The following is a 27,983-nucleotide window of genomic DNA, read 5'->3' as shown; positions in this document are numbered from 1 at the left end:
GCACTTTTAAAAATGGAGCAGCGTTTTTTGTTTTGGTGCATTTCTCAAACTTACTGTGCGGTTCTATAAATTTGCCGAATCCAGTTGAGAAGTGAGAAACCCTCGTCCGCTTCCGCTCCCGCTCCCGCTCCCATGCCCAGGAAGAAACTGGCCAGTCTTTTCGCCTCCACCGCCACGAAAACGTCCAACAGATTCCAGAATGCCTCTCCACGCCACGAATCCTCAATCGCCAAGAGTAGCCTCGACCCTGTCCACGTCGCTGATTCGCCTTTGCCGCCCGCGGGGACACCGTCGAAGGCTTCGCCGGGCGTCTCGTTGCAGGTGCTGGCGCGGCTGAAGAAATCCTCATCGACGAACACCGATGAAGTTGTTGCTCCTGGTGATAATCAAGTGTTATTGCATCTGGTGAAACCCTCAGCTACTTCCGCTCCCATGCCCGAGAAGAAACTGGCTAGTCTTTTCGCCTCCACCGCCACGAAAACCTCCAACAGATTCCAGAATGCCTCTCCACTCCAGGATGTCTCAATCGCCAAGAGGAGCCTCAACCCTATCCACGTCGCTGATTTGCCTTCGCCGCCCGCAGGGACACCGTCGAAGGCTTCGCCAGGCGTCTCATTGCAGGCGCGTCTGAAGAAATCCTCATCGACGAACACCAACGAAGTTGTTGCTCCTGGTAATAATCAAGTGTTATTTTTATTTTATTTTATTTTATTTATTTTTTTTTTTTGGGGGGGGGGGGGGGGGGATAATTGGCTTACTTTGTCCAAAGATGCCTTTTTGATGCAATTTTGGGTGGCGAGATTGCAAAATACTTTCTGACATTTATTTCCAACCTTGTTCCTTTTTTTCTTTCTCAGGGAAAGAGTCTGCCATTGACGTTGCAAGTGTCATATCGTCAATCTTGTGTGGTATGTATGTTTTATTGGAATACTATGCTTTGACCTTGTATCATGAGATGAATTTTCTATTTTCTTTTAATTTTTTGTACTCATGTTATTAAGCTAATTACTCTTATCAAACCAATATATTATTACTTCATGTTTATCTTCCATTTCATATGAAGCACTGAACTTCTATTGTTTGTCCCTGCTATGCATAAACCTTTGGCCTTCCTCTAGTAGTATTTTCTGCTAGCAAAAAGATCCAACTACTGTTATTTTTGTCAATTTAGTTTAACACTTTTTTGGTCTATATCTATGTTAGTTATGTTGAAGGGGAGCCTTGGCGCAATGGTAAAGTTGTTGCCGTATGACCTAAAGGTCACGGGTTCGAGTCTTGGAAGCATCCTCTTACAAAGCAGGTAAGGCTGCAGACAATAGATCCTTTCTCGGGATCCGATATCGGCAGAAACTTCGTGCACCAAGCTGCCCTTTTAATCTATGTTAGTTATGTTGTGTGCATCTTTGTTCCATGTTCACACTATATTTATAATTCAGTTTTTTGACCCAACATTATGTTCTTTGCATCATTTTTTCTTTTCTCGTCTGTGTCTATGTTAGTTATACCGTGCACATTTTGTCCTATGTTTACAATGTGAAATATTTCTGTGGTATCTTATAATTCTTCTGGAGTTTGTAGTCAACTGCAATCCATTATTCTCTGTTTGGATTGACAGAAGTAGATGAGTGGCTAACATGATTTGCAATTTAATCCCTAAAGGATATGAATGAGTTCTTTTTAAATAGAAATTTTCCTTTCTCTTATCTGCAGTGTAATATTTTAAGCATTTCCTTTTTGATGTTATAAGGTGATCGTGATAAGGCCACGACTGCTCCTCATTCTTCCAGAGATTCCACCGGTGATATGCCTTTCAAGAATGTATTAGATTTTCCATGGTTTTCAAATGGATCTCAGAATTGCACAACACAATCTAAGAAGATATTATTGAGGGAAAGAAAGAAGAAATATATATTCAAGAATGTAGAATCTCGCAGATTTATAGAACTGATGAAAAAATGTGCTGACAAACTTGGCACCGAGTCCACTTTGCAGTTCTTCGAAAAGCTAGGGAGAGAAACAGGTGTGAAGGAATACAACACCTTAATAAAGCTTTGCATAGATAAAGCTAGAGGTTGTAGGAAAGAAGAAGATTCTTTAGTTTATATCAATAAAGTTCATGGACTTTTTCTATCCATGATTGAAAAGGGCATGCCAATTGAGGAAGAAAGCTATGGTCCGCTTCTAAATTACATGATTGACAAGAAAATCTTACTAGGATTCCAGATGTTCATTGAGTTATTTAAAAATGAGATTCCTGATTGCTCGAGAATAGGTTACTATGAAATGGTTTTTTGGATAATGGTGGGTAATGAAGAAAAGATAGAGGAACTTCTTGATCTAGTCAAAGTTGGTAGTTTTGAAGACAAGTATCCCTTTATAGGTAAGTGTTGAATTTGTTAAAAAATGCTTTACTTAAATTGTTATTTTGTGGTTTATCTATTAATAGCATCATTTTTTTTTTTGGTTTTTTGCTTAAACAAATTCTGTTCTTGCTATATTGGTAATTCCCTCATGAATTGTCTTGAATTTCTTCTTTTTTCTTTACCAAATTATAAGCACATGATACTATTTTTTTTCAATGTTTTGTTGTTTCCTTCATTAGTTTGAGTGTATCAGTGATGATTCTTCAAATTATAACTTCTTTTATGTTTAGTTATATTGACATTTTTTAATTGATGTAACAATAAGGTTAACCCTACTTAATGTCTTTAGAAATAGACACTTGGTTAACAAGTTGACCTATCTAATTAAATTGAGCTTTATAAGAATTTGTTCAGGCTTAGTCTTCTAACTGCAATATGAGACAACCCAGATATTGATTGGCCTAACTAGTTCTTGTCTATATGAATTTTGCATAATCTGGAACAATTTTGATTGGTCAGTTTTCCTGAATTTTCCTTGCTAAGTTATGGTTTAGCCTTTTAGGTTTTGCGGAAACCAGATATTGCAAAGGTAATTTCTTCTTACATTACTTTGGATATAAACTACAGTAGCATAATGCACTCTAAAATTAGTGTTATAACTATGATAGATAAAATTCCACCTTATTCTACTTGGTTGATATGTTTGTTCCTAACATTATAAATTTATCTGAGTCATGATCCAATAAAAAGTTGTCATCCTCTTCCAAAAGCCTTTATACTTCTTGAGTTTGGGAGATTAAAAAAATATCTTCAACTTATACCAGTCCAGATTCCGAGGTATATGGAGCCCAAGGTTTCATACCATTTAAATGGTGCATTGGTGACAACAACCAACCAAGTGGTTCTTGGAGTTGCTAAATGTTAATAAAATCCACTTCTTTATGAGGGACACCATAACATGATTGCATGGATCGATATATTTGTCTAATTCTCTTGCATCTTTCGAGATATCAGCTTTGTAATCTGCTGTCTGTGTTTTATCAACTTTAATTAAATAACATAATTTTCTTGAACTGTACTATTTAGATTTATTGAGTGCATTTTAGCTGATGTCTTGTTGGTTTTGCTGCAAATCTTATGCTACCTTGTTTTTTCAGAGAGCTACTTGTTGGCATTCTGTCGAAGTGGTAGTGATCGGAAGAAGGACCTCTTGCAATTGCTGGAGATTGTAGATATGGGGAGAATTTCTTCTCCAAAGTGCATAGAGTGTGTGTTTAGGTCCTTAGGGACATTGCAACTGGAGGATTTAGCAGAGAAGTATTTTTTTGAGCTCAATACAGCTGGTAGATGCCTTTTCTTCTTTTAGCTCATGCAATCCATTTAATGCAATAATTAGTTGGAAAAATATATAACTGACACTCGATGGTAGATAAGGGATCAATTGACAGGGAATAATTTGTGCAACTCCAATGACACTAAGTTGAGTGATAGATATAGATGTTGTAGAATGATTGTGGCTATGGGATATGAAGTGCTTGACCATTTTAAATTATTTTCTTACTGTTCTTTCATGAAGGGCTATGGGATAACTCTCGAACTGTGATTAGCAAGCTGCACTCTCTCCGGATCTATGGCGCAGTTTGGATATGATATATTTACAACAAATATTAACAGAGCACAAGAATCCAGAGACTTTTATGTTTGTTGGCAGCCTTAAGTTGCACCTATTGAGGGAGATGGCAGATTAGTGATTTCAGGACTAGTGATTCTTAGCAAGATTAACAAATTACTAGATTGTCAACACTGTCTTGTGCTAGTGTTATTCCTTCAAAGGATCTTAATATGGAAAAGAATATATTTACATAAATCTCAACATAGATGTAAATTAATACTTTTTGTTCCTGTAGAGGCTACAGTTAGCAGTTGTCAAATTTATGGACTTGATCCTAGTACTCTCAATTCTCAGAAAAGGAATTGTTGTAACTCTTTGTTCAATCGGCTAATTGAACTTGAGCTATACCGACATAGGTTTTTTGTGGTTTGCTGTCCATGACGAAGCATTACTGAATGGCATCAAACAATACTCATCCTGTCCTAGTTGGCATGGGCTGACAAAGAATCTACTGGGCATATAGGAAAAATAAGGTAGAGAATGAGAGGAAGAGAAAACATGGAAGAAAGGAGGAAGTGGTTTCCAAAGTCTTTGAAGAGTACATCTATAATTTAATTAATCTATAATCTGTTTATGGAGTAAGATATGATGTTATTGATCAATGAGTTGTAAAGTTTATTGAATTAATTAATTAATATAAATTAACTTGATATAGTTTGGTTATAAAGTTTATGATTAATTTAATCAATTTATAGGTTATATTATTTAAATTATTAAATTATTAAGTTATTGATCAATTAATTAACTAAAATTTATAGATAATAATCTATAAGTTATGTTATCAAACTTATGAAGTTATATAGTTGTTGATTAGTAAGCTAATAAAATTATTAAGCTTAATATGCTATATTATTAAATTTTTTTATTATAATTAATGTACAATGCAATCAGTTTATTAAACTTATTATTAATATATGTGATTAGATATTAAATGATTTTGATTATTTCTAGGTAATATAGTTATTAATAATTATAAGCTTATATCATAAATTAAATATATGGACTAATATGATAGAGTAATTATCATTATAAGCCTGTAACATAAATTAATTGCGTGGATTAATTTTATTATATTTAATTATTAATTATGTTTTAATATCAAGTTGGTAGATTAATACCTTAAATTTAATTATAATACTTTATATCTTTGTAAGTTATTGTAAACTTATGTGTCGTTACTTAATTACAGTTAAGTTTAAATATATTAGTATTATATACATTAAAGTTTGTACGTAATTAAATTAGTCAATTAATATCAGTTAATTTGTTAATTAAAAGTATTACATACTTTATAGTCAATTAATAAACAATTACAGGTAAATTTAGGTATATAATAATTAACTCTAAGTTAATATTAAATAGTCTAATTTTTATTTTATACATAAATAATTATACTTACCTATTAATTATATACTTTATAATTGAGCTTAAATATTTAATTAATTAGGTTTGATTGATACAACTTTGTAATTTAGTTATAATTAAAAATCTATATAATATATGAAATAATATATGATTTAGTAAGATATATCATTGCTTTAAATTTTTAACTTGTTTAACTTCATTATTTAAGCCAAGTGTAAGGAGATCAATGAAGAAAAATCCATCTGACTTTATCTTGGCACACTTCAATGCATGTTGGTTGTCAGCATGTTACATTACTGAAACATGATTTTTGTCAGATGCCTTACTTTAAGCCTTGTTAGAGATGATGCCATGACATATACACAAATTTTCAGACTTTAGGAACTCAATTTTTATCAAATGCTTGCTATAGTTGTCTCTTCCACTTGTTTCTTTTTCTTTATTATGTTGATGAAGTTTAGACTACATCTTGCTTGATGCTATTTGATTATCTACCACTTGTTAGTGAACCTGTAATTAGTGCTTTTTTGAACTGTAATTACTTGAGATCAGTTTCTTTTGGACTGTAAAACTACTTTGTCATCAATTTTCTCATGGTTCTACATTTTTTTAACATATGTTTTGTTACTGCAGGACTATGGAAGGAGGACATTTCATCCTTCATTTGTAAATATGTAACTTCTTTACCGAACTTAGTGGTGAGAATCTTTTCATGATGAACAATAATAATTTTAATGTTTCTAGAGATCATGTTGCATGTCCTTGTCTGAAGTAGGGATGATAATTTGTTTAGTGCCCATCAAAACTTCCCTGCCTTGACCTGATTGTGTTTGGTATGTGGGGCAGAGCATGTATGGGATTTGTTTTTTACTCCACCCCTTGTCCTAAAATTCACACCGAATTTGCCCTGAACAAACCTACTCTAAGCCCGATTGAACTTGCCCTGAGTATTTTTCTTCCTCCACCCTGCCCTATCCTAATCCAATCTGCTTCTTATATGGGAGTGGGGACGACAATTGAAAATTTCACTATGTCCCACGTTATTGCCATCCAAGAATTGTGCTTGCTGCTTTTTCTAGCTAAGATCTCAAAATTGATACATTAAAGATCAAGTCTACTGATCAAAGTTAGTCTCAAGTTATTGAACAATAAATTCCTGAGTTGAGAAAATGAAGAGTAGCTAAACATTGTTTACAACCTTATTGCTAAGCATAGTTTACAAAGTAATTGTGTTGAATCAATGCTCAATATAAAAGACATGAATCATTTAAAAGTTACAAATATACTTCCTGTAATTTATGTTTATAGTACATAGTCAGTGATTAGAAATTGTGCTTATTCAATGCTTAATATAAAAGACATGAAATTTTGAAAGTTACTTAACCTTAGACAGATATTACTCCCTGAAATTTATCTTTCTAGTACATAGTCAGTGATTAGAAATTGGGCTATAAATAAATTTTATCAAATAAGTCTACTTGATTAGAGATCTATACCATATCAACCAGTACAAACCTAAATGTTGAACCGATTTCGACTGCTTCCTCTTCCCTTCATGCCTGCCTTCCCATCTCTTTACAATCACTTCTCCATGCTTTCTGCTGGTGCAATTGATTGAAAAATAATTTATATAATCAGCAGAGGTTCTATTGGTTTTTTTCTAAAAATAAGCTCTTTTCTGTAGATCATTGTTCCTTGCACTCCTTAGAAGAAACTTAGGAGTCCAAATGACAGCGGAGAACCATAGATGTCAGGGATTGGTGATGGGACTCAATATGTTGCCCGCAACATCATCATCACCATCGCCGTCGTCGCCGTGGTTGTCCCAACTACTTAAGATTAACTGTCTACATGAATACATGAATTTTATCTTCCATTGAGCTCTATGCAAAATCATAGCATTATTAATATTTAAATTATTGAAAGTATATTTTGTTACTATGCGTAATGTTCTCTTTGATCTCTCTACTCCTTACAACTTTCATTCTATTAGATTCAACTCTTTTAACTATAAAATCCTTTTGGTTGTCTTTGAATTTATGCCCATACCATCTCAGCCTATTTTGTTTCATTTTATTTATTGATGCTCTTGAATATTAGTATTTTGGATTTTATTCTTTCTAATAACTTCTCATATTCATCTTAGTATTCTCATCTTCACTGTGCTAGTTTTAACTAGTAAATAACTTCTATGCTAGTTTTCACTGTGCTGGTACATAAACATTTCTGTATGAATTATTTATCATTTTATAGAATTCAATTGAAGTTTTTACTGAGTAAAATACATAATGTATTTTGTTTAGTTTGAGTGTAATCTACATAACTAAATGTAATGCACATTATGTGAATGTTCTTATTCAATTTTTTAGCTTTGAAGTTGGTTCCTGCAACATTATGTCTGTTACTGGTTAAGTTTAGACTACACTTATCATCCTTTCTTAGTCTGTAATTTGACCTTATGATAAGATGTCAACATTGAAGGTGGAAGATGTTATATCGAAGTTCATTAACACACACCAGAAACTTGGAATTGCAGCCTCCATTGCATCATACGAGAAGCTCATATCACTCTGTTGCAGCTCCAATAAGGTTATTTATGGCTCATCTTCTGTCATGCTGTTCTGATATTCATGATTTAATTCTTATTGGAAAGATTGTTTTTTAACAATGATAATACATGAAAGACAACAATGGTGAGATTCTGTGTAATAGCTTGTTTTTTTTTTTCAAAAAAGAAAAACATAGTTGTGCAATTCATAAAATAAAAGAGATTGTAGATGTTAAAAATTGGAAGGAAAAAAATTCTTTTGAACTCTTTTACTAAGGCCGTGAACAAAAACGTTGAACTTTCTGTCAGTCAATGACCTCCTTCCATCTGGTGCTAAGTCTGTGATGCTATTCTGATTCAATTCAACCACCACGTAAATGAAAAAATCAATTCAAAATAATTAAAGCCAATTAAATTCTAGATCATTAATTAGGGTATATGCATAGGTGCATGTTTGCAGATTATTAATGTTGAAGCTTGTTAATTGGTTAACTTATGCCCCTGATATGTATAAGCTTAGGTCATTTTGCCCCCAGGACGTAGCGCAGACGGTGGGCGCATGCCATCTCTGGCGCAATGGCCAGGGGTCGATTCTCAGGAACTGACGATCTGAGATTTATCCCACCATGCGCCTATGACCTATGTACCTGCATTTTCTGTTGGTGCAATATCCTTTAGGTCAAGGGTGACTGAGTTGACCAAGCTTGGGTCTTGGTCATAGTTTCGATGTTTGACAATACATGTAGACACATGGACAATGCAGGTGCAGTTGTTCATGTGGGGAGATTCTGGGGATTGAGTGTGAAGGAGAGTCAGTAGGTCAAGATTGGCCGGATACTTGAGTCCTAACGGTATGTTAAGCCAGGTGAAAGTCCGGTGAGTGAAGCCAAGGAAAGCCTAGTGAGTGAAGCTAGGCGGTGAAAGTCCCGTGAGTGAAGCCGGTGAAAGTCCTAGTGAGTGAAGCTGGCAGTGGAAAAGCCCAGTGAGTGAAGCTAGGCGGTGAAAGTCCCGGTGATGAGCGTGAAAGTCCTAGTGGTGAAGCTAGGCGGTTGGAAATCTGGTGAGTGAAGCCGGGTGAAAGTCCTAGTGGTGAAGCTAGGCGGAAGGAAATCCTGGGGATGAAGCGGGTGAAAGTCCCGTGAGTGAAGCCGGCAGGAAAATCCGATGGATCGAGATGATCGACGTCGGTGGAAGTCCAAGAGACAAGAGAGTGACCGGATACTTGCACGACGAGTAAAGTCCAAGTGGGTCAAGGATTGACCGGACACTTGGTGGGAAGTCCTAGCAGTCGAAGGAGTGACCAGATGCTAGGCGTGATGTATCAACAGGTCGAGTTGACCGGATGTTGGTTTGAGAGGCTTGGGACTTGGTTTGGGCAAAACCAGTCTTGGATCGATCGATGGATCGATCCGATTCGAATCGATCGATCGATCGATTGCTCGAACAGAGAGCCTCTGGATCGATTCGTGGATCGATCCAGATGTCCAAATCGATCGGTGGATCGATTGGGACGCGGCCGATTAGCGCTGGATCGATCCGTGGATCGATCCAGCGGTGCGATAGGCGCTGGATCGATCCGTGGATCGATCCAAAGCCTCCGATCGATTGGGAATATTCGAATCGATCGGGATCCGACCGTTGGAGCTGCAGGCGTGCGTTGGCTGCAGCAATCTCTTCTCCGATTCACTCCAGATTTCTCGCCAGCTCCTCCACAGCACTCACAAAGCTCAGATCGCCAGTTCTTGAAGGATCTTGGAAGTTTTCCAAGTCAAGAGGCGGATCAAAGCCAAGAAGAGAAGCTAGGGTTAGGGTTTATACTCATTGTAAGCTTGTAAGCTTGTATTTCTTGTATCCTTTCCCTCTCTTCTTGTATTGAGTCTTGTAGGGCTTCTCCGCCCTTGGTAGTTACCATAAAGGAGAGTTTTATTTAGTGGAGGGTGTGTGTGTTGGTGTGGATCCTTGGATTAGTCACCTCTTGTGAGGTGGATACCAAGTAAACCAACCGTGTTAGCGTTGTGTGATTGTTTCTTTGTATTTCCGCTGCATATTCTTGAAGAAACAAGCAACGCCAAGCACCGAGCGAACGCGACGAGCTATTCACCCCCCTCTAGCTACTTTTGGTCCTAACAAGTGGTATCAGAGCGAGGCCGCTCTTCACCGGAATCATCGCCGGAAGGGTCAAGCATAACAAGAAAAGCTAGAGGGTAAAGAAGTCGAAGCAAATTTCTCAAGTTCAAAGAAATTCAAAAGCTCAACTTGTAGAATGCAATTCCAAGATGGGCTTGGATTTGACACAAGGGTGGCTCCACCATACACTTCTACGAGTTTCGATTCTTGGAAATCAAGAATCGAAAATTTTCTTATGATGGAGATAGAGCAATGGTTTGCTCTAATGGAAGGCTTCAAGGCTCCAAGAAATTGAAAGGCAAAGTTCTAAAGAAAAGCAAATGGAGCCTGAGCAAGTCCAAAGGTGCGAGGCAATGACAAAGTGACCAAGCTTTTGGTCAATTTATCGCCAAGCACCATTCTTCTAAAATCGAGAATTCAAGACGAAAGGAACTTTGGAGCAAATCGCTAAGCTTCAAAGAAATCCTCCATCTGACAAGATCGCTGAAGAATCCAGAGGGTGACTTTTGGAGCAAGACCAAGAGGAGGACTCCGAGGTCGAGAGATGCTCAACCTCAAGAAGAGGAAATCCAAGAAGCTTCATCCTCAAGGGAATGCGAGGGAACAAGGAGGAGCATACTCCTTGTTTCATATTCAAGACGATGAAGCCTCCACCTCTAGGATCGAGGGGAGTCCTTGGTGACGCCGGATCAAGAAGAAGGAGAAGCTTCTACATCCGGGTCAAGAGATGAAGAGATTGAAGAAGCTTCACCTCCACGAGTCAAGAAAAATCAAATGGAGGAGAATCAAGATCGGATCAAGAGGAAGCTTCTATCTCCGGATCCAAAGGAAAGATGCCACCCCTACAAGCAAAGGTATAAATATTTCAATTAAAAATAAAATCATATTATATGCTTTGAGTGTAGGGAACATGGGCACTATAAGAGCAAGTGCCCTAAATTGGCGCGAAGGAAGCCTGGCACAAAAAGGGTGCCCAGGAGATCATCCCAAACACAGAGAAAGGGCGGCTTGCCCTTTTCTGGCAAACCAATAGGCCATTTGACCTCCCCTCAGGGAAGATCATGGGGCTCAAGGATTTTGACCGCCGGATCCAAGGTAAAGAAGAAGGTATCTTTATTGAGCCTACCCCTTACATTATGGTGAAAAGCATGATAGTTCTAACTTTTATCATTTTAATGCAATTTACCATAAGAATAGAAAGCATGAGGGCTTTAAGGAAAAGCATGTGGCCCTACATGCCAAAACTACCCAACCTAAGGTTAGGAAGGTAGATAGACACTTGGGCGGGAACACTAAGGAAAATAGACACATGCCCAAGATCAAAAATGCTCATGGACCAAAACCTAAGGATTTAATGATAGAAAATCAAGTCTTGAGGTCAAGACTTGACAAACTAGAAAAGACCCTAAAAAGGATGGAGAATATCCTTAAAGGGCAAATGAGCAATACCTAGGGCTAGGAGCACAAAGGTCATCCAATGGCTATAGAGGTTTGGGATACAAACCCAAAGCTAAAAAGGATGTGCTTAGTTATCATAGGGTTCCATATAGCTATGGAACAAACCCTAAGTCTAGAGGTCAAGTCAAAGATACAAGGGAAGATATCCCTAGAAGTATCTTTGCAACCAAAGTGACTAAGACTTCTAAGAAGTCTAAGAAAGTCACTAACAAAGTCACAAGGGAGGCTATCCCTAGAGTTGACCTAGAAAATGTGACCAAGGCTTCTAAGAAGCCCAACAAGGTCACTAGGAAGGTATCTAGGGAAGTTATCCCTAGTGAGTACCTAGAGCATCCAAGGAGCACCAATAGGTGTTGGGTTCCTAGGAGCATTTTCTCTACCCCATAAATGGGTTAGAGAGTGTCAACTCCGATTAGAAGGGTAGTTAACCCAACTTTGAGGAAATTGACACTCAAGGAGCATTTTCAAGGTTTTAGTTAACCTTTGAAAATGAAATGGACCTATTGATTACTCCTTGAAAGAGTAAAATGTGTCTAATGGTGAAAAATTGATTTTATCTTAAAATGGCACAAATTGGGAAAACCTTGAGAAATACCAAGTTGGGATTTTGGTATTCTCTTGGAAATTTAAGGCAATCCGGGCCTTGATTTATGTAATCACTCTTGAGGAAAAATGGAATATGTCAACATTTGAGGATATGTTTAATTATTAAGTGGCATAAACAAATCAAGAGAAATAAGAAATGTCAATTTAGGTTTTGGCATTTCTTTGAAGCAGTTAGGGCAATCTAGGTTTAATGTTTTAAATTAAAACAAGTGGTATCATTTTAAGTTAAAAACAAGTGGTATATTTTGAGTTTAGCTAAGTGATTAAGGATATTTAGATAGGTAATCTAGGTATATTTATTTATGCTAAACATTGCCATGATTGTTTGCCCATCATATGCCATGACATCATGTCTATTTTTGAATTCATTGTTTTATTATGAAAACTCCAAAAATACCATGTCATGACATTCATACATCATGTAGTAATAGGATATTTTCTTTTGAAAATTATTTTCTTTTGATGTATGCCATAACATAATCATGCATTAAGTTTAATTCCTTGTAATTAAGGACGAATGACATTTAACAACAATTATTGACAAGTGACATCCTAGGTGGATGTCTAATATCTCTAGAATGCCTAGATAGATATGCATGATCCCTAGATTAGGGAAATATCAAAATCCCACATCTCACAAGGACTATAAGGTGACTTGTCCGTGTTTTAGTGTACATTAGATACAAGTGAGATGTTAGGAAGATGAACAAAACTCAAGATGTTGATTTAGTGCATTCTTTTGAGTTTTAGGTTCATCAAAACACATAGTTATGTGTTTTCCCATCATTGGGAATGTACAAGTCATGTGCATTATGCCCAAGGAACATGATGGGATATTGGTTTTGAAAATGTTTTTAAAATGTTTTGGAAAACCTTGGTGAAGGCTATCTTTTGATAGTAATCACCATTGAATAGTTAGACACTTGAAGAAAAACACTAAAGTTTTGTAAGTTTTCAAGTTTGTGTCGATCTTTGAAAATATGATGTATTTTCAAGAAAGCTATTTTCCATGATTAAGTATGCCTAAATAATGTCTACACGAAATTTCATGATTTTGGATTTTGTAGAATTTTCTAGGGTTTCGAAGTTGATCGAAATGGAATTTCAGCAACTATCGAGCTCCGATCGATCCATGGATCGATTGAGTGCCGAATCGATCCGTGGATCGATTCGAGGATCCAGAAAGTTCATGGATCGATCGACCGATCGATCGGTAGTCTGAATCGATCGGTGGATCGATTCGGAAAGGTTCAATCGATTGAACCCAACTCCAATCGATCCAAGTTGCTGATTTTGGTGGGAAGGCTTGATTTGCATCTTTGAACCTCTTTGAGTCTAGGTAACCATTCCAAACCCCTAAAATACATTTGTATACATACAAAGGGTGTTTTCATGTGAAAACAAGGATGGATTGGTTAAGGAAGGCTTCATTGAAGTTTAGGTTGAGGTTTGTTTCAAATTTTGAGTATTTGAACCTCAAAACTTCTAAATTTGGGTTTTCTAAAGGTTTAGGGATTCCAAGTCATTGTTGGTGCAATGACAGAAGTTACCACCATGTCTTTAGGGGGAGGGACTCTTTAAAGACATGAAAATTATTTTTCATGAACCTTGGAAGGTGGTCAACCTTCCGTTAAGAACATGCTCAAGGTTGAGCGTTTGAACTTTAATGGGGAGTGGATATCCTCATTGTTCAAGTGGCTTCAAGTGGATAATGCTCAAGGATGGGCATTTGCCTACATTGGGGGAGAATGTAGGGTTAAGGTTAATGAAGGGTATGGGACCTTCATTATCGTGTTGACCACAACGAGTGAAGTTGTGAACAACGATGAGCAATTCTTCAGGGGGAGAGTTTTCAACATTGGGGCATTTGTTGATGTGTACCCAAAATTGGGGCATGGGTTGATGTGTGCCCAAAGATGGGTTGATGTGTGCCAATAGGGGGAGAATGTGTGGTTTAAGCTAGGCTTTCATTACCTATGGGGGATCTCATAGGGGGAGAATGAAGGGAACCAACATTCATACTTTTGGCATGAATGGAGTTAAGGCTATGGGACTAGCTTGGAGTTAAGGCTATGGGACTAGCTTAACTCAGAATGGTCCTAACTTAAAGGTATTGTCAAACATCAAAAAGGGGGAGATTGTTGATGCAATATCCTTTAGGTCAAGGGTGACTGAGTTGACCAAGCTTGGGTCTTGGTCATAGTTTCGATGTTTGACAATACATGTAGACACATGGACAATGCAGTTGTTCATGGGGAGATTCGATCGGGGATTGATCGGTGTGATTGAAGGAGAGTCAGTAGGTCAAGAGGACCTGACACCGACTAGGAAGTCCTGGATGTTAGGCGGTGAAAGTCACGGTGAGTGAAGCGGGGAAGGAAAGCCCTAGTGGTGAAGCTAGGCGAGTCACCTGACTTGGTGAAAGTCCTAGTGAGTGAAGCTAGGCGGTTGGAAAGCCCTGGTGAAGCTAGGCGGTGAAAGTCCCGGTGAGTGAAGCGGTGAAAGTCCTAGTGAGTGAAGCTAGGCGGTTGGAAATCTGGTGAGTGAAGCCGGTGAAAGTCTGAGTGAGTGAAGCTAGGCGGAAGGAAATCTGGTGAGTGAAGCCGGTGAAAGTCCCGTGAGTGAAGCCGCGAGGAAAATCCGGATGGATCGAGGATGATCGACATCCGTGGAAGTCCAAGTAGACGAGAGTGACCGGATATTTGCACGACGAGTAAAGTCCAGTGGGTCAAGGATTGACCGGACACTGGTGGGAAGTCCTGCAGTCAAGGGTGACCGATGCTAGGCGTGATGTATCAACAGTCGAGGTTGACCGGATGTTGGTTGAGGCTTGGGACTTGGTTTTCGGCAACCTCTTTGGATCGATCGATGGATCGATCCGGCCTTTCCTAGCGATGAGAGCCTCGGATCGATTCGTGGATCGATCCAGATGTCCAAATCGATCGCTGGATCGATTGGACGCCTGTCCACGCGATAGCGCCGGATCGATCCGTGGATCGATCCGGCGATCGATGATGAGCCACGGATCGATCGTGGATCGATCCAAGCCTCCCGATCGATTGGGAATATTCGAATCGATCGGGATCCGACCGCTGGCGTCGTATATAGTTGCAGGCGTCGTTGGCTGCGCAATCTCTTCTCCGATTCACTCCATTTCCCTCACTCCACAGCACTCACAAAGCTCAGATCGCCAGTTCTTGAAGGATCTTGGAAGTTTTCCAAGTCAAGAGGCGGATCAAAGCCAAGAAGAGAAGCTAGGGTTAGAGTTTATACTCATTGTAAGCTTGTATTTCTTGTATCCTTTCCCTCTCTTCTTGTATTGAGTCTTGTAGGGCTTCTCCGCCCTTGGTAGTTACCATAAAGGAGAGTTTTATTTAGTGGAGGGTGTGTGTGTTGGTGTGGATCCTTGGATTAGTCACCTCTTGTGAGGTGGATACCAAGTAAACCAACCGTGTTAGCGTTGTGTGATTGTTTCTTTGTATTTCCGCTGCATATTCTTGAAGAAACAAGCAACGCCAAGCACCGAGCGAACGCGACGAGCTATTAACCCCCCCCCCGCTACTTTTGGTCCTAACATTTTCCTCTCTCCATATCCATGGGGTCGACACTAGGGGGGTCGCTAAGGTACCGGATCTACCTTTATTTTTAGGTCGCTCAAAATTCATTAATATTCTAGGTACTTATGCTCCTGATGTTGGATTGAATGACCAAATTGAAAGAGAATATTGAGAAATTATTCTTGATATACCTATGACTAAAACCTTGGAGAAGATTTAAATTGTTATGTAAGGAGAAGATACAAGGGACACAAAAATTTGCATAAAGGATTTGGAAAGAGAATCAAACATAATAAAATTTTGGATTTTGTTACTTATGAAGTTGATTGTAATTATCATCATCAAGCTACATTAGACCCAACTTGAATATTATTTCTCTATCAAATTCTTGCATGCGAGATTGTATCACTAGTAATATGCAAATTTATCATTTTTAATTATATTAACTAGAATTTCTATGGTTCCATTTCCCATTTGAACCTTCAGTTCTAATATGTTCATGATTGATAATGCTTCTTAGCTGAACATTTGAGTTCTTTTGAGAGAGATAATAATCATGGATATATGTATCTTTTTCTTACTAGTAGGGAATCAAGTTCTGCATAGAAATTGCAGTCTTTACTTAAGAAATGCTTAACTAATCAAGATCGATTAACTTAAATATATTTAGAAGAACTAAATTTTGAAATTTTAATGATAATTATAGTGGTCAAGATAAATTTCTCGTTGTTTGTTCTTTGCTGGCAATATTCTGTTAATTGATATGAGTTAAATTAGAATAAATTCACTCTGAACTTTAATATTTTTATTTAATAATAACAAAAAAGAGGGGATAACTAAAATAAATTGGTGAAAAACTACTGCAAATTAGGCGTAGTGCAAATGAAGTGCATCTTTTGAAGGCCTGTGTGATCGCCTTGTGCACTCTAATTAAAAGAAAAAAAATATAACCCTGGTACAAGCAATTAGGATTCATGGATCAAATTTCTTTTATAGACTTACATGTAATTAATAGGGATATAGAGCGCCAATATCTAAATGTGATGTTTGACACAATTGCAAGACGAGATTATCAAAATAGATGTGCAGACTTGTAAGAAAATAAAATAACAATACTATTCAAGAGTATTTAGGTGTAATTCCATTAGATATAAAAAGAGAAAATAGCGTAAAGGTGGTATGGTCATGTTCACAGACAAGAGATAGGTTCTATAATTAGACAAGTTGAATTTTTTATAATTGAAGCAATTAGTGGTAGGGAGACTATAAACTCTAAGCACAATTAACAACAATATAAAGATCTGGATATTAGTAGAGAAATAACCTATTCAACATGGGATTGGGTCCGCTTATACTGGTTGTACTGGTTTTAAGACCTATTATGGTTTTAAGTTCAAGCTGGATTCTTATTGGTACATATCAGTTAGAATATTCCACTGATTATCTATAGACTATGCTAAAACTGTCAGGTTTTCTTTAGCTTCACTTGATAGTTTGCTTTTTCACCATTATCTTTTGTTTCTTATTGCATGAACGAAATGTTCGATGCTTACTTGCAGGTTTGCGTTTCCCTTGATATAGTGGATCATATGTATAAATCCGGTCTGTGTGTGCCAATTGAAGTTCTTAGTCCAATATTGCACGCTTGTGAGCAAAGTGGCCAACTTGAGATGGTATGCTTCTCTCTTCAACTACCATTTTCTATGTGGATTAAAACAAGATAACCAAGGTTTTCTGCCCATTATGGTTATGCAGAAACTCAAACATTGGAACAGTTAACCAGGCTGAGAAGTAAAACATTAATCTTCTGTTTCATTTTTGCTGATAGTCTCTACTGGGTTTAAGTTTAACTACTTCCCTTAAAAAAAGGTTACTAGTAGATTATGCTGTTGATTATTAGCTTGATATCTTTATTTTAAGGAAAGGTTGGTTCTGTGGTCTTGTTTGGTTATGAGAGAACAATCTATTGTTTTTTTCCTTATTTTCCCCATTTTTTGTAATATTTTTTTATTGAGGGAAAATGAGCAGCGTTTATGTCAGAATTAAATTCTATTATACAATAATGGCAAGAGGAGGATGAGAAATGTCTTTTTTTCTTTTTTTTTCAAGTTATTTTATAAAAATGAAATTAGAAAGAAAAAAAGAATTTTTTTCACAAACCCAACGTCGTGATTTAAAATCTTGACCTATGCCGACGTTTCAGTCTCAGAACGATACAGTTTCGGTATCATATCATGCATAGTTTCGATATTTTTAAAATTTAAAATATATTTATTAAAAAAATTTAATCTAAATATTTAAATACAAAAATAATATATATAAAGTTAATGGGATAGTTTTGTTAGGGTTTAATTAAGTCTATTTAAATTATCCCTATTATAGTTAAAAGTTGATTGAATTAACGTAAGTTTTAATTAAAGCACCTTCACCCCATGTGCTGTTAGTGACCTTTGGGCTTGCACGAAGCGTCCACGCCGGCCGCGAGTCTCGCGATGCGTCTGTGGGCTTGCGCTACATGTCCGGTGCTGGTCGGTGGGCAGAACTAAATGTTTCACCCATGTTGCTCGGTATTGCACGAGATTTTAAATCATGCCCGACACATTAGGGCCCTAATTGGGAAAACCACACATTATAGGTGTTTAAATTGTAAAGTTACAATAAGGAATATAATAAAAAAACAACAACCAAGCCTTATCCCGCTAGGTGGGGTTGTCTAACAATAAGGAATATAAAAAAGACTACAAGGTAAACAACCTTAATTTTTTAATTACACCATAACTTATTCTGGTACTATGTTAATTGGGCTACAGAATCTTGTAATTTGCATCTATAATTGAGTTAAACAGTAGATGAGATCATTTATTTCCTGTTTCTGATGTACATACACTATAAGATCTAGAAATTGGGGATTATTAATGATACAATTTTGTACATCAAAAGGTTGGCAATGAGGTCATTTGTTTCATAACTTGTGTTGACCAGTCTATGTTGAAATATTTTGAACTTGTCTCATCCATTTCAAAAGTTATTTCCACTTGTTCTCATTGCATTTTTTTATTGAAATTGAGATATTTGTTAATTTAGGTTCATCCAATCTTTCTGGTGATGCGGCAACATAATTTGCAACCAACAGAAGACACCTTGAAAAGGATAATACACCTATACATGAAGATGAAAGATGTATGTTGGTATAGTTTTTACTAATATTCCTGATTATCAAGTCCATGGTTTGTAGTTCCTTTGTTATATGATATACTCATTTGGTACAATTTCTTGTTCATTTTGTGCCATGAAGATATGTAAATATTTTGGAAGCACCATATGATGTCAAATGTTGTTAGTCCCACATGGGTGAACTCTTGTCACCTGTTAAATAGAGAAATCAACTAAGGAAAAACAGCTAAGCAAAGGGTAGCAAGAATGACTTGCTATTTTGTTGCATGCGTTCATGCTATGTTCTTTGGAGCTGTTTCACTGAACTAGTCATAGTTCTGGGAACTTAATGAAAAGAGATACTTTTCACATATATAAGTGAGTATTAGGCTAAAATAATAGGGATAGTGGAAAATTATACAACATTATAGTATTTTTTTACCATAATTTTGATTTTCTCAATATTAATGAAGTTAAGTTTTGATGTTTAATTAAGTATTTTCTGGCTAGCAGTTCGAAGGTGCATACAATGTAATAATAGATGCGCAGGAGATGAATGTAATGCCTACGACAGCCATGTATAATGCTATTATGGCAGGGTATTTTAGGGAGGTAAGTATAGTAGTTAGTTTATTTCTCTGTATCTTTCATTTGGTTTTCTAAAATGAAACAGATTTCTCAAAACCATTGAATGAATCATTTTTATAACAATTTCTTTCTTGAGAACATTGAAAAAAATGAAGAACCTATTACATTTAATTATATCACATCTTACTCAAAAATTTATGCCATTTAGAAGACCTATCTTAACCTAGACTACTATATTCTCTACTTTATGTGTGGTTAGCTGATTAGAGTGTCTCAAGACAGCTCATGAATTAGTTTAATTTGGCACTCTATTCTCTTACTCACCAGCTGTAGCAAGATTTGAACAATATGTCTTCTTGATTTGATATTATCTTAAAATTGGTTGGTAGGTCATCTATCCAAAATGTTATAGTATTCACCTGTTGTGATTTATTCTCAACATTGTCACTGCTGAAGAATTTTTGTTTTTGGGTCTAAATGTTATTTTCATCTAGCAAACTTTTGTACATTCTTTTCTGATATTGGTCAACTCCGAAAAACAATCTAACCTTTGAGGGTTGTAATAGATGCAACCAAAATCAAAAGATGATAAATTTCTTATACACTGTTAATAACTATTTAGTTGGTTGTTAATCATTGATATGCAACCGTGATGTGTACGAAGGTTCTCTCGATAGTCTGACAAATTACCTTATTAATATAATCTAAATTTTGATGCCTGTAACAAATATTTTTTTTTAGCAAATAATTCTTAATCTTAAATGACATCTAAGATCTATCCTCAGCTACTTTCATGTGGCCTAACTTGTCTAAACATGGAATTCAAAATGAAAGTAGCTACCCCTGAATATGATTTTGTTTCCTTGGCCTTGTGCCTAGATCTCTTTTCTTTTGTATCTAGGGTGTTTTTTTATTTCCTTTTTCATTGTTTTCTGTATTGCAGAAAAACAATCATCGAGCGCTAATGGTTTTGAAACAAATAGAACATGCAAATCTGAAACCTGATTCTGAGACTTACAGCTATTTGATAGCTAATTGTGAATGTGAAGAAGATATTGTCAAGGTTAGTATGATCTGTAGATAATGAGCTTCTAAATTTCAATTTTCATGATTCTATTTTAGATCCATGGATCACAAATTCATTCTTTGCCACTTATAAAAGAACCTATTAATTCATGCAGTACCGTGAACAAATGTGCTGTTCTGAAGTCGGATTTACTAAGTATATTTATATGTCTCTTGTGAATGCATATGCAAAATTTGGAAATTTTGAGATGGCAAAACAGGTAATCTTTTTTTTGTGCATACACTTCCCTTGTCACGATTGAGGCAATTATTGCTCCTTTTACGTCTTATGTTCTATATTTTGTTGGGTTGATTACCACATTTGTGATATACTTTTTAGGGCTAACTATTGAAGTCTAAGGATAAAGTGCAACTTATTGAGGGTAGTTCTAGAGAAGATAATCTCGAAGAGATACCCATAAATATATCATAATTGTTGTGAACCTTCTGGATTCATAATAATATAATATTAATCTGAAGTGATAAAATATGAAAGGTTATAGATGAAAAAGATAGATTAGGATTCTAGTATTTACTCTTATGATAAAGTGTTAATATAGACTGGGTAAATCTAATATCACTTATATAGACAATGATTAGCATGACACTGATTTTGTTTTCTTATGCAGATTATTTTGAATAAAGAAATACCAGTGAATTACCTTAATGAAATCAATGGTGTGCTCATGTCAGCCCTCGCATCGAATGGACAAATACATGATGCACTTGGTATTTATGCTGAAATCAAGCAATCTAGAGCTAACATAGAACCTAAAGCTGTTATATCCCTTCTTGTAAGTACTCTTTAAGTTGGTTGTTCTTCAAAGTTTTGTTCAGCTATCATTTAAGGTTATACATAATGGATAATTGTTAGACATCATTGATTAATGTCTTATCCTTGAAATCAAGGAACATCTTCAAACAGAAGGAGAATTGGATAGATTGCTTCAACTGCTAGAGGAGTTGAAGGATTCAAACAGTTGGTTTGATGGATGCAGTAGAGTAATTCTGTACTGCATACAATATAATCTTACCGGGTATTCTGAGCTGACTCTGTATTTCTTCCTGTACAAAATATATTGCTATCTATCTGATGCCTCTGTTGTCTTAACTAGTTCCGCACTTGAGTTACTAAAGAAGCTGAAAGAGAAAGATGTGTCGAGTGCCAATCTTATCATCGGTCAGGTCAGTCTTCATCATTATTGTTACTATCGAGCCTTGTTTGTTCCAACTATTTGGATTGGCTATATTGATTCAACTCGAGTAAGGATTTACTTGGTATCCACCTCAAGATGAGGTGACTAATCCAAGGATCCACACACACGAGCCCTCTCCACTAAGAAAGAAACTCCTTCTCGGTACTATCGGAGGTTGAGAAACCTCTTACAACACCCACACAAGCATACAACTCAACGCAAGAAGAAAAATACAAAGAATATAAATGAAAAACCTTCTTCTTGCTCTCTTGTTGCTTATAGATGCCTCTTGAACCTTGGAAGTGCATCAGCATTTGTCTCCAAGAGCTTCCAAGAACTGGCGAATAGTAGTCGAAGAAGTCGTGTGAAGATCGGGAGAATGCTCGAGTGAACTCTACGGAGAAGAAAGCTCGTGACGACTTTATACTTGACGGCTCCCAATCGATTGAGCTTACTCCTAATCGATTGGGCTTTCTCCCAATCGATTGCCACGTCACATCCACGCAATCGCAACAGTCCATTGCTCGCTACCTGTGCAACGGTCATATCCCAATCGATTGAGAAGACTTGAATCGATTGATCAATCGATTCAGAGCGCCTCTGTGCTTTGCTGGAAAAGGCCTGAATCGATCGCCAGATCAATTCAGCATTTTTCGCGTCGCGCGAGAATTCCAGCCACCAATCGATCGATCGATCAATTGGCGGTGCCCAATCGATCGGTTGATCGATTGGGGAAGCTTCTGTGCTCGCAATTCAGGTTCCCAATCGATCGGTCAATCAATTGGGTTGTTGTTTGTCGCAGTACTCTCCCAATCGATCGGCTAATTGATTGGGGTTTGGTTCAATCAGTCGGATGATCGATTAACCACCCATGACTTGCTTAATTCAAGCTCAAGGGTTCCCGAATCTAACATCCGGTCAACCGTGACCTGTTGAAACTCCTCATGCCTAGCATTTGGTCAACCTTGACCTGCTAGGATTTCTTCACCAAGTGTCCGGTCAATCCTTTAATCCACTTGGACTTTTCTCCTCATGCCAAGTGATCGGTCAACCTTGACCCACTTGGATTTACTGTCTCGTGCCAAGTGTTCGGTCTTCCATGACCCATTTGGTCTTCCTTTCACCGGATGTCCGGTCATCTTTAACTCATCTGAATTTTCTTGTGCCAAGTATCCGGTCACTCCTTTGACCTACTTGGACTTCCCAGCACCATGTGTCCGGTCAACCTTGACTCACTTGGATTTCCACGTGCCTGACTTCATTCGCTAGGTCTTTCCATTTGCCTAGCTTCACTCATTAGGACTTTCAGTCTGCCTGGCTTCACTCACTAGGACTTTCAGTCTGCCCGGCTTCACTCACCAGGACTTTCATCTGCCTGGCTTCACTCACTAGGACTTTCACATAGCTTCACTCACTAGGATTTTCACCAGACTTCACTCACCAGGATTTTCCCACTGTCCGACTTCACTCACCGGGACTTTCACCTGTCTGGCTTCATTTGCTAGGACTTTCACCTAGTTTCACTCACTAGGATTTTCACCTGGCTTCACTCATCAGGATTTTTCCACTGCCTGGCTTCACTCACTGGGACTTTCACCTGCTTGGTTTCACTCACTTTCACCTAACTTCACTCACTAGGATTTTCACCTGGCTTCATTCACCAGGATTTTTCCACTGCCGGACTTTCACTTGTCTGACTTCACTCATCGGGACTTTCACCTGCCTAGCTTCACTCATTAGGATTTTCCCAACTGCTTAACCTCCAGTTAGGATTTTCCCAGTCAAGTATCCGATCAACCTTGACCCTACTTGACTCTTCTTCACATCTAACTAATCAAACCTTGACTAAAGGTGAATTACACTAACAATCTCCCCAATCGAACGATTGTACATGCAATCTCCACATATTGTCAAACATTGAAACTTAAATATTAAGACTCAAGCTTGAGCTAACTCAAGTTTAGTGAACTTGGTCAACCTGACCCAGGGGATATTACACCAACAATCTCCTCTTTTTTGATGTTTGATAATACATTTAAGTTAGGCTAATCCTATAGCCTCAACTTCCTTTCATGTCAAAGCATGAATGAGGGTTTTCTTTATTCTCTCCCTTTCCTAGAGGGCAAACTCCCTCTTTAGGTAATGTTTAGGTAATGAAAGCCTAACTTAAACCCTACATTCTCCCCCTTTGGTACACATTAAAAACTCTCCTCCTGAAGAGTTACTCACATGTTGTTCACAACTTTACTCGTTCACAACACTACAATGAAGGTCACCGACCCTTCATTGTCTTAATTCTCACCCTTGAGCGTTAACCAGTTTACAATGCTCATCATAGAGCATTCATCATTCCAACAATGAAAGTCTCATATCCTTCATTGTATCCAATGCTCACCCTTGAGCATTGATCCACTTCATAATGCTCATCCTAGAGCATCCACAACTAAACAATGAAGATATCCACTCTCCATTGTTTTTCAATGTTCAACCTTGTGCATTTACTTTAACGAAGGTTTACCACCTTCTATGGTGTTTGAAAAATTAATTTTCATGTCCTTAAAGAGTGACTCTCCCTAAAGACATGCTCCAAACTTCTGTCATTGCACCAACAATGACTTGGAATCCCTAAACCTTTAGGAAATCCAAAACTTGATATATTCCAAGGGGTTAGGAGTGGATACTAAAAATGGCTTAAACCTGACTAGGGGATATTGCACTATGACCTGGATTGATCGAAACTCAATCATGTTTAGCACGGACCATGAATGAGTTTGGTCCATTAATTTTTATTAAAATATTAATACTATATATATATATATAATATTTAATAAAAATTATCATTTTTAATCTTTTTTTAGTAATTTTAAAAAATTGGGCCCTGTTTGACTCTAGCTTAGTGCAAACCTCGGTTAATTGAGATCGGGCTGAACTTGATACAGCTTCTCACAGGTCGTCACCGACCCGTGCGCTCAGCACAATCACAACCTGTTGACCCGTGTGTGATAATTTTCCAAAAAGTTTGCTTTAGATAAGTAATTCCTCTTCATGTTTTCTTGTGTTATTTCATCTTACCCACTGCATCGTAATAAATTAAAGTTATAATCGTTGTACTTCTCGTCAGTTAGTTGTGTTCTTGGCTGGAGTTGATCGAATACCAATTTGGCATCAGATTATTGATTCCTTTCCTTTCTAGTAAACATCATTGACTTTGCATACATCAATTCCTTGATTACTTGTAAAATAATTGGTCTCGTTGAATAATTTAATCTAATGCATTATATGAGAATGTTAAGATGAACGTGTAGACTTATTTGCCGGAACAAAATTATTATTGGCTGAAACAATTAGATAAAACTCTAACGGACAATAAAATGATAGTAAAAAAGGTTAAAATGATCTTAACTTGCCCGACTACTGGATTTTTTTTTTATTTATTTACACAGATATGCATTCCAGTTCTAAATAGCAATGCTATTGACTGGTTTTCTACTATTGCAGATGTTTAGCCAAATATTTAAAACACCTACTAATTTGAAGAGTGGGTTTGAACTACTACAAGGTGTTAAAGAACTCGGACTTCATCCTTCGCGAACGTGTCTTGATTTTCTTCTCAGTACCTGTGTCAAAGCAGAAAATTCACAAATGGCTTGGCGTGTTTGGTCAGAATATGAAACTTCTGGTCTCGCTTACAATTCTTTGACTTTTATAAGGTATGATTTCGCTTGTTATAACGAATATAATTTTCCAAATTTTTTCACAGGTATATTCACTGCAATGTTTAGATTTAATGTATAAACTCTCTGACAAATTCAGTAACAATCGACATGGGCGAAACATATAATTATGTCAGCTGATTAGCGCAAGGTTGAAACCTAGACACTCATGTGAAACTTCCTCCGCCTGTGTTCCTCTAATTCAGGAAGGCATGTTAAGACACAAGGTCCCTTTAGACGAGTTGATGAGGATCATGAGATTTCTAAGGCAATATTAGGCAAGCAACCTTCTTCTCGATTCCACTATTGCCGCGGACACCATGTATCAACACATTGGTATGATGTTGGCTGGCACTTGAACAATACCATTGTGGTGGTAGTCCGACCGATAATGTAAACGAGGCAGGGGTGGGTGAATATATACCCGGTTGAGGTGAATATGGTATTAGAATATTTATGCGACATATTGCTTTGCTTGCTCACCTGATTTAGTTTACCATATATATCTATACAATCATATATAATTTATTTTAATTTTGGCTGGCTGCCCCAATTCGACCCCCATGAAAAGCAGGCTAAGGTGGGGATGGGAAAGAAAAATTCATTTCATAACCCGCTAGCTCTCCTATAATAAGAGCCAGTCGGTCCCAGAAAAATTCTTAGATAGTTGTGATTTCAACATTGATGCCCGCAAGCCGCTCCTGCTCCCTTAGCTTTTCTTTTGGTAATGCAGGATTGAAAGCTTTCGATCTCTCGGCCTGGTTGTCTTCTTTTATAAATATATTTTATCAGGAGTTTAAATTTCTTAATGATATTTTTGTTGTGTATCTTCAACGCCCGCGCCCTTAATTATAGGAGAAAAGATTTCCGCAGTCGAAGTAGTTAAGGATGAATGGCTTCTGCTTTAGTTTGTTAGTAGTATTCTTACATGCTGCTTGTGTCAATGTTCCTTGCAGAATGTACCAAGCGCTTCTTGCATCAAAGGAATTTGCCGCGGCTAAAGAACTTCTTAAACGAATACCGATAGAGGATCGCCATGTTCAATACCTTATCAACGCTTGTAAAACGAGATACTGCATTGGCTGCTAAAGCGAGGAGAGGGAAATGTCTCCCCCCAGCAACTTCACATTATGAAAGAGTTGAATGGAGTTGATGTCTGGTTCAGGCGGAAGTCGACCGGAGACAGACTGATAGTGGCCCGAGGAAATTGTATCGGCAAATCCGAGAGCTTTGGAAAAGCATTAGCCGTTGATAAGTCGCCCCTCGTAAACTTTTGGTTCGGAACGATTCATAGCGAAAACCATTTTAATTCTCGTTTCAGCCTTTGAAGATCCGTATAGGACGAGCTCAATTCGAGTCAATCGAAGTCATTTTTGTGTGCTACCTAAATTACCCGATATTTGATCTAATATTTAATTATTATTTTTTTAAAACTTATGTTTGATCTAATATTTAACGCGTCGTAGTTCTGATCATATTTTTTTTTATATAATTCTTCCAGTAGAATCTAGAGGATATTCGTTTGGCATGCATATTTATTAATTAACGGGAATTATGTGAATGAGAAGGATGCCACACACCCTTTTCTACGGTTGTGTGAAGAATAATTTTCTGTATAAATAAATAGATTTATGGTTATTTTATTCATGTCCATTTATATATATAAAAAAACTATTTTGTTTTGGAAATATATATTTTCATATAGGATGCATAATCTTGATATTTTAGTAAATCATTTTAGCAATTACTTTTTAATTCCAAAATTGAGGCAGTGGTTCCATTGGTCAGCGTTCGTATCAATTGCTCCCGACCGAACCGATCTGGTTATTTAGTTGAGCTGGGTTGAGAAATTGGTTCGGTCCGGTTTGGGCATTTTATTTTCGGCCATTTACACATAAATCACGCACCTATTTTTTTTAAATTTCTAAATCATGCATTAATTTTTTTAAAAGTCTTTTTTTTTTTTTCCTTTACGGTTTACTTTCAGATAAATCATAAAGCCCTTTCATCAATCCAATATACGCTCATTAATCAGAATCGGACTAATAGAATTTTTTTTAGACACATCAAACCGTCGAATTTTATTATTAAAAACGAATAAATATATAAAATTCGAAGGGTTATCGTTCTTTTCTTAATAGTGGATTGATGATGTAATTAGTCAATTAATATTAAATAATCTAAGTCAATCTAATTTATCAATTGATCAGTTGAATTGAACCATTGGTGTTGATTCAAATAAACAGTCAACTGTACCCATTCTATTTAATCAATTTAATCAAATTTTAAATTTTAAAATTAACATAAAATAGAATAAATCAAGATTTTTTAAAAAAAATGAAATTTCAAATTAATTATTATTTTTATATTAAGTATTCATATTTTGCAAGACATCCCAATTTCATTAGTAATTTAATCATTATAAGTGTGTCATACATTAAAACTAAACCCTAATTATTTAAGAAATACACGTTATAATAAGTAACCATTCGATTCATTCAATTAATTATTTTAATTTAATCGATATTTTATTCAATCCAGCCACTTAGTTTCTCAACTATAATTTTAAATT

General features: G+C 36.8%; 1 protein-coding gene across 2 annotated transcripts; it reads left to right on the top strand.

Annotated features, from left to right (window-relative positions):
- The first annotated feature begins 46 nt into the window (after positions 1 to 46).
- On the top strand, positions 47 to 26,886 carry LOC122043081 (pentatricopeptide repeat-containing protein At4g04790, mitochondrial-like). 2 transcript variants are annotated; one of them, XM_042603538.1, is made up of 16 exons: positions 47 to 379; positions 858 to 908; positions 1,748 to 2,380; positions 3,521 to 3,706; positions 6,034 to 6,098; positions 7,882 to 7,989; positions 17,256 to 17,369; positions 18,781 to 18,876; positions 19,363 to 19,461; positions 20,381 to 20,500; positions 20,619 to 20,723; positions 21,132 to 21,296; positions 21,412 to 21,539; positions 21,618 to 21,687; positions 25,197 to 25,408; positions 26,368 to 26,886. In XM_042603538.1, exons 1-16 carry the CDS (start codon positions 133 to 135, stop codon positions 26,498 to 26,500), a joined length of 2,532 nt encoding a protein of 843 aa, XP_042459472.1. In that variant the 5' UTR covers positions 47 to 132; the 3' UTR covers positions 26,501 to 26,886. The 2 variants fall into 2 exon arrangements, with proteins under 2 accessions (XP_042459472.1, XP_042459471.1); XM_042603537.1 differs by having other exon boundaries at positions 47 to 673.
- The last annotated feature ends 1,097 nt before the right edge of the window (positions 26,887 to 27,983 follow it).

Source organism: Zingiber officinale, chromosome 2A (genome assembly GCF_018446385.1).
Source record: "Zingiber officinale cultivar Zhangliang chromosome 2A, Zo_v1.1, whole genome shotgun sequence".
Classification (NCBI taxonomy): Eukaryota; Viridiplantae; Streptophyta; class Magnoliopsida; order Zingiberales; family Zingiberaceae; genus Zingiber; species Zingiber officinale.
This window is presented reverse-complemented; position numbering and strand designations above follow the sequence as displayed.